The sequence below is a fragment of the Acipenser ruthenus genome, chromosome 27 (genome assembly GCF_902713425.1).
Source record: "Acipenser ruthenus chromosome 27, fAciRut3.2 maternal haplotype, whole genome shotgun sequence".
NCBI lineage: Eukaryota > Metazoa > Chordata > Actinopteri > Acipenseriformes > Acipenseridae > Acipenser > Acipenser ruthenus.
The window spans coordinates 19,450,167-19,464,309 of record NC_081215.1 but is presented as its reverse complement, the minus strand read 5'-3'; the positions used below and the strand labels follow the sequence as shown (position 1 = coordinate 19,464,309).

Sequence of the window (14,143 nt, the reverse complement as noted above, 5' to 3'; positions counted from 1 at the left end):
CAATGCAATGATGGGTTTCTTCACTACCTGCCATATGTTTCGAAACTGAGATAAGAGACTAATGGAAACTGCAGCCACTGAAGCTTAACTTTACACATGGGTATCACTGACGTGCAAGGAAATGCTGAAGAAGAAACAAAGACTATAAATGGAAGAATGCATACAAATTCTGACTTTTAACAATATTTTTTTTGGAGAATAAGCATACACATATATATATATATATATATATATATATATATATATATATATATATATATATATATATATATATATATATATTGTATCTCGCATTGGCATGTTGCAGCAATTAGGTATATCTAATCCTCCAGGCTTTTGTTTGAACTGTACAATATATACATGTTATGTTTATTAACCCCTGTGAATTCTTAGACTGCATCCTAAACATTGTGATCATCATTTTTATTTATTGTGTGTATTGCAGAAGCCTGTTCCTTTCCTTGTCTGAATGGTGGTGAATGTGTACACCCAGACTCATGCAACTGCAGCCAATATCAAGCCACAGGAGAGCGGTGCCAAACAGGTTTTAGCATTAATACAGTATCTATGAATAATGACAACAGGGCCTAGTTTTCTGCATGAGAAAAGCTGATTTTATGTGCATGTTTGTGGTTTGTTCGACTGATTTTTAAAATGACGAGGGTAGAAAGAATTATTTGAAAGTGATGATTGCCGCACTTTTGTTTTAGTTCCCAACGTAGGTTATGAAAGAGACATGATCTGTCGGACGTGGGGACAATATAATTACGAAACATTTGATGGACTTTATTATTACTTCCCTGGAAAGTGCACGTACACTCTTGTTAGAGAGTGTGGTGAGGAGACAGAGCCTAGCTTTGTGATACAGGTAACTAACATTTTTTTATTTGTGTTCTATTGTATTCCAATAATGTCTGTGTCTTTACTTATGTACCAAAAGAACAACAAGGTACATGACAATTTAATTTATGAAAGTGTATCATTGAGTATGATTCTACATTATATGTAAAGCAGCCTTTTGTTTGTTTTTTGATGTTGCTGCTTTTTTTCCATCTTTTTTCTGCCATCAGAAGAATAAAAAAACTAAAATGCATCAGAAATAAAAAGTACTTTGCATACTTGAAAAGCTCATTGATGTAGAATTTGAATAATAACTTTTGCATATAAAAAATAGTGTATGAAGCAGTATTTCATGGTATAAATGGTTGAAAAATAGTCTTTAATTACCCTAATTAACTATATATTATTGTAATTACTGTGTATATACATTGAATTAAGACCAGTTGTATATTTTTACATGGCAGTAATACAAACTTCCCTTCTACAGCTATGGACAAAAGTTTTGCATCACCTAGAATTTTAGGATTGCGACAACATTTAAAAAAAAATAAAAGCTATATGAACATAATTTAGATATTTTATTCAACATCATGTAATCAAAGAAACTACAACATGCTCTCACAAGACTCTACTTGAAGTAATAGTAGTACAGTATTTCATGATACATTTCAAAGTGTCATTTTTCAATTTGTCAGTTTTTTGTTAAATATGTGGAAAACTATAAAAACAGTATGTAATTCAATATTTTAACGTAACATTATTCAGCAGATTTCATTCCACTTTATGAAGCAAAATTCATTTATTCTATAAGGTGATGCCAATGTGCTATAGTCTGACCAATGGTTTGCAGGTGCTGGCACTCTTGGGTGAGGGGGCTATGACCATCCAGACCCTTGAAGTCATTGGTCTGGATCTCCAGTGATGGGTGTACACAAGCCACAGAAAAATCTATGAACTTTTTTTGTACACCCACCTTTTAAATGTAAAACCAGGACATCATAAACAAAGACAATACGAGGCAGCTTAAAACAAATGCCAAATATAGCCTTTATAATAATAATAATAATAATAATAATAATAATAATAATAATAGTAATAATGATAATAATAATAATAATGAGATTTAAAAAAAAAAAAAATTACTTGTCTGGACTGTTGCATGTCTGAGGATCACTGTTGGTCAGTGCTTGCTGATCAATGATTTCCTTTGTTCTTTATTACTATTCTTAGTAGTTCACAGTTTGAATTGGTAATGTGGCACAACACTACAACACCAAACTGATTTTAAGGCCATTCTACAGCCTTTTGCCATTTTTATTTTTAATCAAATAATTTTGCAAATTAATGTCATCCAGAATTTTCTCAGGTCAGCTGAGCCCCCTGGTGAATTCATATTGTGTGGGAAATCTGTTTTTCTAGGCTTCCTCCTGATGGTATTTGATATAGTGATAGCTTATTCCTCCAGATCTTTTTTTTCGTTCTCATTTAAATGTTTTATAAATAGGGGCTCCTTTTACTGGGCTTTTTCATTGGCAACTTATCCAATGGGAATACTCTTGCTTGAGCCCCCAGGAAAATCTTTGCTTTGCAGATTAGTGAAAGTGATCTCACTACTACAGTCATTTATGTCAATTATAGTTTAATTCCATAATTACCTGCCCAGCAGTCTATCACATCTTAAACAAAACTGACTATTGTTCAGAGCAAATCTAAAAGCCCCTATTTATATGCAACCAAACAGCAAGAAATGTTTTAAAAGCCTTTTCTAGAATAACAAATGAGTGTTTTTACGAACCGTGACAGTTTAAAATGTGAAACAAATGTAAAGAAGATGCGTAACGCTTTTTTGAATTGCACGCTATGTAGAATCCGTAATGCCTTCATAAAGGTTATAGGGCACTGTATGTGCACAATCCTTCATAATCACTTTGAATACCGAGAGCAGTATTCATAACATAACATGTGTTGTAACATTTTCTACTGTAAATCTGTACAAAATATTTAATAGATCTCAGTTATTGCAGTTAAATTGTTAATTGCTACGAGTCACAGATAGGCACTTGAATTTTCAATTACAGTACATTTGGTTCATGAGTTATTGCCCTGTCGTGTGTTATTGCTTACATAAACTACTGATGGCATTAACAAGTACCTTCTTTGATTTGATTGTATCTTGTAGGTTCATAACGATCCAGAATGTCATTCCTCAGCATATTCCTGCAGTCGCTCTGTGAGCTTGTTTTTTCCTGTGGAAGCAGAACTCAGGTTAAATCGGTATAATGTTACCTATAATGGACAAAGGTAACTGTTTGAAAATTGTTCTTTTTTCTTGTAACAGATAAGAAAACAGTCCTAAATTCAAATTCTCTAATTTCTCTTCACTGATATTATCTCTAAATGTAACATAAATAAATCACAAATCAAAACTCTGGATATTGTTTTGTTTTAAATAAGTATCATAACCTTGTCTTTATCAAAATACATTAAAGACACTTTGATGCCTATTCTGAAACAAGAACAAGGCAGACAGTAGTTAAGTCATTTAAAAGGTATAAAACTTGTAAGAAACTACTCAGAGCAATACAATTATAAATTTGCCTTTGCACTTGCTTGAAAATAGGTACCTACTGTAGCAGCTTGGAAGATTATATACTTGAAAATTTCATATCATATCACTGATACAAATGTTATCCTTATTTGTACACCTTAGTATTCAGCTCCCACACATTGTCCATGATGTGGAAGTGGAAAGAATTTCCCAATATACTTTGGTTACCCTACAACATGCATTCACTCTGGCCTGGGATGGAAGCACTTCCTCAGTCTATATCAAAATGAGCCCAGAGTACGTGGGGAGAACCTGTGGACTGTGTGGCAACTTTAACGCTGATGTACACGATGACCTAAAAACCAGCTACGGTAGGTGATTTTAAACCTTGCTTTGAAATATGAAGCTCCATTAGGGATCTCAGAATTGTGTTTTTATTCCAGGTTAAAGTGGTCATATAAGCTATGTGATAAAATCCCTTTTATTCACTCTCTGTTTAAGGATTTAAAAAACACAGGCAAAGGAAGCATCTTCCTACTGTCTTGCATTATTTGAAAGGAAATAGTGGTATCATTGGGGAAGACATTTCTAACAGCTCCCGCAATTATTTATTGATATTTTACACTGATGATTGAAAATATTCTCGAAAATGTTACATCTGTGTTTAGTGTTGAACTTTGTTTTTCCTCAGATTTATTCACTCACGATACAGCGATCTTTGGAAACAGCTGGATGGAAATGGTTCCACATGAGTATTCTTGTCCCAGTGTGCCTGCAAACTACCCATCCCCGTGCTTGACTCAAAACTATGAAACCCGCCAGGTATGTGTATAACTTACTGTTTGTACTAGAAAGCAAATGTGTAAACAAATGCTTATTATAAACAGTTCAATATAATAGTAATCCTGTAAAACCTAAATATATTTTTGAAGAATTGCATAAATAAAAGAGAAAACTATTTGTGTTCTAAGACTTAGCAGAATGATAACCTGGTCAAAATATTTAAACCATTATTATTATTTATTTATTTATTAGCAGACGCCCTTATCCAGGGCGACTTACAATTGTTACAAGATATCACATTATACATTATTTCACATATCACATTATTTTTACATACAATTACCCATTTATACAGTTGGGTTTTTACTGGAGCAATCTAGGTAAAGTACCTTGCTCAAGGGTACAACAGCAGTGTCTTCCACTGGGGATTGAACCCACAACCCTCCGGTCAAGAGTCCAGAGCCCTAACCACTACTCCACACTGCTGCCCATAACCATTGACAGACAAAGGCATTTAACAATTCTAACCTTTTCCTGACAGCATGTCTTCTTGGTCTTTTGCTAAATATAATGTCTGTTTAATTTCAGAAAGTGCAGGAGATGTGTATCCTGCTGCTTGAAACTCCATTTAAAGAGTGCCACGACTTAGTGAGCCCCTTTCCTTTCATGGCCAGTTGTTCAAATGATCTCTGCATGTAAGTATCTTCAAAAACTACCGTAACATTTACCAACCAACCTAATACAGCTAACATACTTTTCTGTAAAATAGTGTTTGTGAAATAAAGGGCCTCATACTACTAGATTATTGGAATACAATAATCTTATGACTGCTTTCTTTCACAGACTCTGATTTAGCACTAAATTTACCTGAGATTAATGCTAATCAGGCTGTGAAAGAAGTCTTTATTGTCTAGCAACAAACTCCTTAGATTTAGTTAAATTAATGTTCTGAGTGGTTTCTTACTTGGGTAGTGTAAAATGCTACGGTGTACTATTTTGAAGTAGTTAGATGCCTTGCTTTGCCTCTTGCATACCTATCAGTGGTAATATCACAACACTGCATTCCTTACAACTTGTCTTATTTCTTAAAAGTAGTACAGTATAGTATTGTATACTACCCTCCAAAAAGTAATGGAATACTCTTTATGTCCCTGGAAAGTGCTTATTTTGACTTCACTTGAGCAAAATATATGGTGACAAAAAATGCACTAGGATAGTTTTTATATTTGCATGCCATGTAAGTACATTCATAATTATAACACTTCAATGCTAACATGATTGAATAAAATCTGAATGTGATCCTGCAATTTATAACATTTTGTTTTTCATGTAAGAGCTGGGCCTGATAATCAGGTGCTGTGCCAAGCGTTAACAGAGTATGCAAGAGCGTGTGCCCATGCTGAACATCCTCTGTATGACTGGAGGGCAGCGATTCCGATGTGTGGTATGTACCCAGTCAACTTCTCCAATTTGATATTGCTTCGCTCAATTATAATGGTGGCCAACACTGACCGTCTCGCAATGCTTTTGTCTTTGCTGCAGCAGTGGAATGTGATGACAAGTTTATATACAGGGAGTGCATCACCTGCTGTCCTGTCTCTTGTAAAATTGATAAAATGTGCATTGATAGTAAACTTCAGTGTCTGGATGGATGCTACTGTCCGGAAGGTATGTGTACCTTTTAAATTACATTTGAAATGTTAGGATGACTACAGTGGGCTATAGTTATAACCCATAGTTATGGAAAGCCTCAATATTAGTGCATCCGATGTATCATGTTTCAAATGGCGTAACCCTGTAAATGCATATTTGAAAAATCCAGTGACCTTCGAAAGCAATACAACTGAGACTTTAGATTACAATGGGTTTCACTAGTACATTTATAAAGAATTTGAATATGGTTTATAATTAACAGGCATTTGAGTGCCATAAGAATGGCAGTGTTCTTGAATTTAAATCTGATTGATTGTCTCAATCCATCTAAGATCTTATATAACATTTGTCATTAATGTCTTGTACTATATCAGTCATTCAGTGGAAGAATACAGTGTACGGTCAATTACTATAGGTAGAAGTGATATCTGTTTTGTTTTTCACTGTGTGATGAACCAGCTACTAGGAACCAGATGAGCATAGATGGGCTAAATGGTGTCCTCTTGTCTGTACATTCTCTTATGTTCCTATGTGATTTCATTGTTGTAGATTTGATTTATGACAATGGAAGCTGTGTAAAGGCCTCAGAGTGCCCTTGTGAATACCACGGAATGCTCTACTCTCCTGGGCAGGAGGTTCAGGACAAATGCAACAGCTGGTCAGTCCTTTTCAGTCTCAATTGTACATGCTTTAGAATTATAAAAAGTGACATTTCATTCATCTGGTTTATAAGGTTTAAGCTTTATAGTATTTATGCGTATATTTAGAAAGACTGTTGTACATTTGAGTGCTTATTCGTTATAGAGGTTTGTTTTTTAAGTAATAACTTACTAGCTTTACATGTTTGTAAATGCAAGATGAGTAACATTATTTTTTCTTAAATCCAAGCTAATTTGATATGTTATATACAGTACAGTACTGCATATTCAAAGATAATAAATTGTTATATGTACTGTACCACAATTTGTGAACTCCTCAATTCAAGCACAATCATAATTGAACAAATAGGATATGTTTAACATTCTGTTTCAGTACATGTATGGGTGGATCCTGGAACTGCACGGAATATAGCTGTCCAGGTAACATGCACTAATATTTATATATATGTATATGTATTTTTTTTTTTTTTTTAACAAAACAAGCATCTTTAGAAATTACCATTACAGGTGTGAAACTGTTTCTGCCCACTTTTTAAATGTGGCAACTGTGAGTTAGTAAATGGAAAATCACATTCTGTGAGGTAGAAATTGACCCCTAGAAGTCATATAAATGATCTTGGTAGAAACAACGCAAACGGAATTTTGAACAGGAAACAAATTAAATATTCTGAAAATATAGCTTTATATCAAAGTATCCATTTAAGCTGAATATACCTTTCCACTATATCTCACCTAGGAGAATGCTCTGTTACGGGAGACATTCACTTTGACACATTCGATGGACGTGTGTACACATTCCAAGCTACCTGCCAGTACATCCTGGCAAAAAGCCGCAGCACTGGGAAGTTTACCATCTCGTTACAAAATGCACCATGCGGAGCGGTGAGCACGTTTTCCTTTTCAGGGATTGTAACAGGGGGATTTGTTATGTGTGTGGGTCGTCACTCAAAAATACTGAGGCAGACACAGAGCAGTGGGTGTTGACACGCCCCACAGACGCTCAGATTTAATAAACACGGTGCTGACACTAGGGTACCTAGTGTCTTCCTTGATGTCAACAAAGCAAGCTTTCGTTCAGTGCCTGTCTGTATGGCTATGGCCATGCAGTAGCCTCGATCTTATTTGAGCTCTGCCCAGCCTCCCCGGGCAAGCCCCCCAGCCAATCCTGACCTCCCGATCAGCTCAGCGCCAGGGGAGCCTACCTGCTCAATTAGTTGCTTAGCAACGCGTCTCCTGTTGTGTGTCCCAGCTGCTTGCATAAAGGCACACATGCGCCCAAGAACCAGCGACAGGGTTTCCCTGTCACAGGGATTTACAAATGTTTGTTTTTTGTTGTTACTATTTTTTGTTTCTGTTGTTTAAAGGAATGAACAGAAAAAACATTGCTACTGTTTTATGTTAAGCCATAATGCATTCGACAACAATAAGATAAAGGAAAATCGGTGAACAAAAAATACATGTCTTTAGCCAAAGTTATAAGGAAACGTTTTCAGAATTTGACAAGATACACCCAATAGGTAGCATTCAGCTATTCAGACCTTTAACATGAGTGTCAGTTGAAGATAAAAGGCCCTCTGAACTGTATTTATGTAGTGATCAAACCCCCTAAAATGTGAAAAGCTACAAAGGCCTGTCTGCAACAAAACTTGCAATCTTCTAGTGCCACTGAGCTGATGATAGTAAAACTCATCATGCAGCAAGTGGATTCGGTATAAAATGTCAGACACATTCTGGACAAGGAGTCAGACAAGCAATTGACTCGGATTACCTTATCTGTGTCTTGAGTGACAGTCTTAGCGTCTTTGTAGTTGTAGATGAAGAGAGTAGTCGTGGATAAAAAAAGAATTCTGTAAAGCGCCTGGTGAAAGAACCAGCAGCTCATGTGAGAACACCTGCTGATTGTCGGCTATGGCAATATTATGAAAGAAACAATTCATCAGAACAGGGATTTACTGTCAGGTTACATTTCTCTCGCTTGAGGCTTGTCTTGGGGAAAGACAAGTTTTGTATGCTTGTTGATTCCTACAACACAGTGTAATTGATTGTTGTAGCTGTACAGGGAAGTTCAGTAGGTTGTTAAACAGGCGTACGAGACATTATTTAGACAGGAGACCGTTTCATTGATAAGCAGGCAACCTTAAAGGTAGACAGGTTACAGACGTATGTGTTTTTACTGAATATACTTGTTGTAATTGAATGTCATTTAAAATGCCAATGCTCTAGTTGCATGTCTTATGGTGTTCCTTGTATGGAGAATCCATTGCATGTTCCATTTATCTTTGCATGGCCCTTTTTCTTATACTGTATGTTGTGTATGACTGGCTGATTCATAACAGTAGCAGAATACAATGTTGTATGAAGTGGTGTTTAGTAGTGTACAGGCAAAGGACACATTTACTGTAAATATGCCAATGGTTTGTTTGCGAACGGCCCATAGTAAAATAGCAATACATTTCAATTTGGTGGGAATTGAAGATGGAAATTTACCATGCACATGTTTGAAACTGGACCATGTGCATAACCACGTGGCTGAAATGACACACATCCATGTTATTATTTCTTCATGGTGTCCCCATCTCACAGGCTCTTGCTTATCAGGGGCTCAGTATTTCAAGTATTAAAGCAGTCCAGGACAATACATTTCAAACCTTTAACAGTAATTCTTAAACATTTTGCAATTGTTGCGTCAGTGGTGTATAAATATCAATCAGTATTAAATTCAGAACTCTGTTGGTAATTTATAATTTTTTAAAACTCTTTTATGTCTGCAGAACCTGGATGGAGCCTGTATCCAGTCAGTAAACATCATTGTTGATGAAGATCCAATGAAACAGATTACAGTGAATAATATAGGAGAGGTGTATGTGTCCAACCTGTACCGAATCACCCCACCTTATTCAGACGGTATGTGTAACTCCCATACAAAACGCATTAAAGAAAAGTATTAGAAAGCATGCTTAACATTTTCAATATACAGAACATTTAATATAATAAATATAATCTAAACGGGATCCCTCTCGCTTTCTTCCTTCTTAAGGTGTATTTCAGATCCATGAGCTCTCATCTATGTTTTTGCAAGTTAAAACTGAAGATGGATTGCGTTTGCAGTACAACTGGAAAGAGTTAAGGCTCTACCTGCAGGTAGATGAAAGTTGGAAGGAAGACACTGTAGGACTCTGCGGAACCTTCAATGGAAACATTCAAGATGATTTTCTGTAAGCATTGCTCTTGAACATGGTCCTGAACTTGTATGCACTTTTCATTACAACGTGCTGAAAGCTGGATGAAGTAATGCAATACATACTTCATTGAGCAAGCCGTGTAACAAGTGCAGTGATTCCCAAAAAGATTTTAGGGTTAACAAGTGACTGGAGGTGGGCATTTATCCCTATTCAAATCTACCTTGGTATCCTTGAAAATACAATTGTCCTCTTTTCAAAAACAGGCAAGTTCAATGTCAAACCAAAAGGTATCCATTTTACTACCAAAGCAGAATGACTGGGTGGGATTTTATTCTTCAGTCCCTCCCTCACCGAAAAAAAAAAAAAGTGTTTCTGCTATGGAGATTGCCAATACGGCTATGACATTTAATGCATGAATTTAGTACATTCGTAGTACACTGAATATGACAAATTCAACCTCAAGCAATTACCAATACATGTTTTACAGGAGACTAAGTGACCACAGCCTCTTCTTTTCTGCAGGTCCCCAGCAGGAATGATTGAAAGCACACCTCAGCTGTTTGGTAATTCTTGGAAGCTGTCCTCCGCCTGTGTTCCAGGCCACAGCATTCCACAGCTTGACCCATGTGACATACACCAGCAGGCAGGTGAGTGTTGGAAAGCATATCCTGTAGAACCAGTCCACTGATAGAGTTACCAAAAACTATCCAAGTAAATAGAACACCACAATTAGCATCCCTCATGTAGAGAAAACAGTTTAAAGAGAACAAGAAGCCATCTGCTGTTCGGCGGTTCAGATGAAATCTACCAGACATTTAAAACTTAGGGTTATAATAGGTGCTTTTAATTAACAGATGAATTAATAATCCTATACGCATTATCCATGTGGTATATATATATATATATATATATATATATATATATATATATATATATATATATATAATTTAAGATGGTTTACAAGCATCTTTATTATATTAAATGTAAAAATATATGGAATGCAATAGCATAGTCTTGTTTGATACAGCTCTCAAAGTGTCTTTTATAGCTATAAAACTATAGTTATAAGTACATACCAAACTATTTGGCAGCCATGGAGAGCTCACTTATAAATCTTTACTAATGTCTGAGAAGCACATAACCGGACAGGCAGTACAACCCTGTTGTATTGCGAGTTGTCATATTTGTTACAAGTTGAACCTTCCCCCGCTTTTGCATTATTTCAACAGCATCCTATGCTTCTGAAATGTGTGAGATCCTTAATAAAGAGCTGTTTGCCCCGTGCCACGGGTACCTGAGTCCCGCACCCTTCTACCAGCAGTGTAAATCAGACACCTGTAAATGTGGGGAGACCTGCCTGTGTGCAGCTCTGGCTCATTACGCTCGACAGTGCAGGAAACATGGAGTCGTTATAGACTTCAGAGCTCACGTATCAGAGTGTGGTAAGTGATTATAATAAATGTAAAACTTTTACTGTATTTCCTTCATGTTGGGATGGGACGCAGTTGGCTTCAGCCTTAATCATCGCTTTGCTTCAGCCAATCCTGAACAAATGGGAATAAAATATTATCTGGTCCTGTACTGTGCCATGAGTATTAACATTTTTGTAAAGCCTTTGCTTATGAAGAATTCTATATTTAAAAATGCATTTAGCATTTTAAATTTGTAGTTCTGTCAAAAGATTCTAATAATCAATGTTACATATGCAATTACAGCACTAATGTCATGTTTTGCAGCTGCTCAGTGCCAGGAAACAATGGAATATGGCACCTGCATCTCCTCCTGCAATAGCAACTGCCGCTCCCTGTCCTTGTCCGAGGACTGCGGTGAGGAGTGTGTTGAAGGTTGTGTGTGCCCTGGTGGGACTTACTACAACAGCAAATCCCAGAAGTGTGTGCAAAAGTATGTAACATACTCTACTTATACATTGCAAACTTATACATTTAAAGGACCAGTTTTGAACCTGAGCCTGACTTAAACTGTTTGCATGGACATTTCAGAGTTCCTTTTGGGGAAAGGACACGGCGTGCAAATGATTTCAAACAGCACTAGTTTTTACAGCAAGTGCAACTGCACTGTTGTTACTGATTCTGTCCCTTGTCGTTGAGAGTAGATGAGGTTAAAAGCTCTATACCCTTACATAAGTTTGCTATGGTATTTTTGCAGTTTTACCATAATGTTATGTTAACATATGTTAAATCGTGTGTTTTTAATAGTATTGTACTTGGCACTCTTGGTATGGATCTAAGCAAAGTTACATTAAGAATGTGGTTTGCAGTGTTCACACATTTCCTTTGAAAGTGTGTGTGTATATATATATATATATATATATATATATATACAGTACTGTGCAAAAGTTTTAGGCAGGTGTGAAAAAATGCTGTAAAGTAAGAATGCTTTCAAAAATAGACATGTTAATAGTTTATATTTATCAATTAAGAAAATGCAAAGTGAGTGAACAGAAGGAAAATCTACATCAAATCAATATTTGGTGTGACCACCCTTTGCCTTCAAAACAGCATCAATTCTTCTAGGTACACTTGCACACAGTTTTTGAAGGAACTCGGCAGGTAGGTTGGCCCAAACACCTTGGAAAACTAACCACAGTTCTTCTCTGGATTTAGGCAGCCTCAGTTGCTTCTCTCTCTTCATGTAATCCCAGACAGACTCGATGATGCTGAGATCAGGGCTCTGTGGGGGCCATACCATCACTTCCAGGACTCCTTGTTCTTCTTTACGCTGAAGATAGTTCTTAATGACTTTCGCTGTATGTTTGGGGTCGTTGTCATGCTGCAGAATAAATTTGGGGCCAATCAGATGCCTCCCTGATGGTATTGCGTGATGGATAAGTATCTGCCAGTACTTCTCAGCATTGAGGAGACCATTAATTCTGACCAAATCCCCAACTCCATTTGCAGAAATGCAGCCCCAAACATGCAAGGAACCTCCACCATGCTTCACTGTTGCCTGCAGACACTCATTCGTGTACCGCTTTCCAGCCCTTCGGCGAACAAACTGCCTTCTTCTACAGCCAAATATTTCAAATTTTGACTCATCAGTCCAGAGCACCTGCTGCCATTTTTCTGCACCCCAGTTCCTGTGTTTTCGTGCATAGTTGAGTCGCTTGGCCTTGTTTCCACGTCGGAGGTATGGCTTTTTGGCCGCAAGTCTTCCATGAAGGCCACTTCTGACCAGACTTCTCCGGACAGTAGATGGGTGTACCAGGGTCCCACTGTTTTCTGCCAATTCTGAGCTGATGGCACTGCTGGACATCTTCCGATTGCGAAGGGAAGTAAGCATGATGTGTCTTTCATCTGCTGCAGTAAGTTTTCTTGGCCAACCACTGCGTCTACGGTCCTCAACGTTGCCCGTTTCTTTGTGCTTCTTCAAAAGAGCTTGGACGGCACATCTGGAAACACATGTCTGCCTTGAAATTTCTGCCTGGGAGAGACCTTGCTGATGCAGTATAACTACCTTGTGTCTTGTTGCTGTGCTCAGTCTTGCCATGGTGTATGACTTTTGACAGTAAACTGTCTTCAGCAACCTCACCTTGTTAGCTGAGTTTGGCTGTTCCTCACCCAGTTTTATTCCTCCTGTTTCAGTTAATGATTGTGTTTCAACCTACATATTGAATTGATGATCATTAGCACCTGTTTGGTATAATTGTTTAATCATACACCTGACTATATGCCTACAAAATCCCTGACTTTGTGCAAGTGTACCTAGAAGAATTGATGCTGTTTTGAAGGCAAAGGGTGGTCACACCAAATATGGATTTGATTTAGATTTTTCTTCTGTTCACTCAGTTTGCATTTAATTGATAAATATAATCTATTAACATGTCTATTTTTGAAAGCATTCTTACTTTACAGCAATTTTAAAACACCTGCCTAAAACTTTTGCACAGTACTGTGTATATATATATATATATTGTGAGACAGCAGGGAGGGGGTTAAAACCTCTCTGCAGGAAAAACATGTGCGGAAGGCACACTTTTGTGTTGTTTAATTGTTTTATTGATTGATCATTACCTGCACCTGGCTACTATTGAAAATTGGAGCCAGGTGCAGGGTTTATAAGGAGAACAGTCAGTCTGCTCTAGGCTGCTGAGTAGAAGGAAGCAGAAGAGAGGTGCTCTGCTTCCGAGCAGTCGTGAGTAAGTACTGTGTTAAGCCAGCGTGGTTTTTGTGTGTGGGGCAGGTAAACGGTTTAGCCGTCCTGCGTATTAGTAAGGGAAAAATCCAGTTGAGTTAGTGCTCCAAGAGGAGCTAGGTGTTTATTTTGCTTTTGTATTTTGTGTGTTTTGTTTACTTTTGTGTTTATTAAAAATAGCGCACTAGCGCTTAAAACTCCATTTCATTGTTCTGGGTCGTATTTTTAAAGGGGCACGAACCCGAGTGAGTTGTGCTTTGTCACATTTGGTGGAGAATACGGGCAGAGTGTGTGGGCACCCCTACGACCCAGAAAATGGATTTTAA

The 14,143-nt window shown here is 37.1% G+C and overlaps 1 protein-coding gene across 1 annotated transcript in view; it reads left to right on the top strand.

Annotated features, from left to right (window-relative positions):
• The first annotated feature begins 469 nt into the window (after positions 1 to 469).
• LOC117432002 (otogelin-like) overlaps positions 470 to 14,143 on the top strand; it is a 54,869-nt gene continuing 41,195 nt past the window's right edge. The window contains exons 1-16 of the mRNA XM_059001784.1: positions 470 to 533; positions 711 to 868; positions 3,020 to 3,141; positions 3,551 to 3,759; positions 4,080 to 4,210; positions 4,760 to 4,866; positions 5,506 to 5,615; positions 5,714 to 5,839; positions 6,374 to 6,482; positions 6,857 to 6,903; positions 7,220 to 7,365; positions 9,255 to 9,387; positions 9,521 to 9,698; positions 10,188 to 10,312; positions 10,895 to 11,107; positions 11,402 to 11,567. Of these exons, the coding sequence (XP_058857767.1) occupies positions 470 to 533; positions 711 to 868; positions 3,020 to 3,141; positions 3,551 to 3,759; positions 4,080 to 4,210; positions 4,760 to 4,866; positions 5,506 to 5,615; positions 5,714 to 5,839; positions 6,374 to 6,482; positions 6,857 to 6,903; positions 7,220 to 7,365; positions 9,255 to 9,387; positions 9,521 to 9,698; positions 10,188 to 10,312; positions 10,895 to 11,107; positions 11,402 to 11,567 (2,144 nt within the window). The remainder of the gene's footprint in view (positions 534 to 710; positions 869 to 3,019; positions 3,142 to 3,550; positions 3,760 to 4,079; positions 4,211 to 4,759; positions 4,867 to 5,505; positions 5,616 to 5,713; positions 5,840 to 6,373; positions 6,483 to 6,856; positions 6,904 to 7,219; positions 7,366 to 9,254; positions 9,388 to 9,520; positions 9,699 to 10,187; positions 10,313 to 10,894; positions 11,108 to 11,401; positions 11,568 to 14,143) is intronic.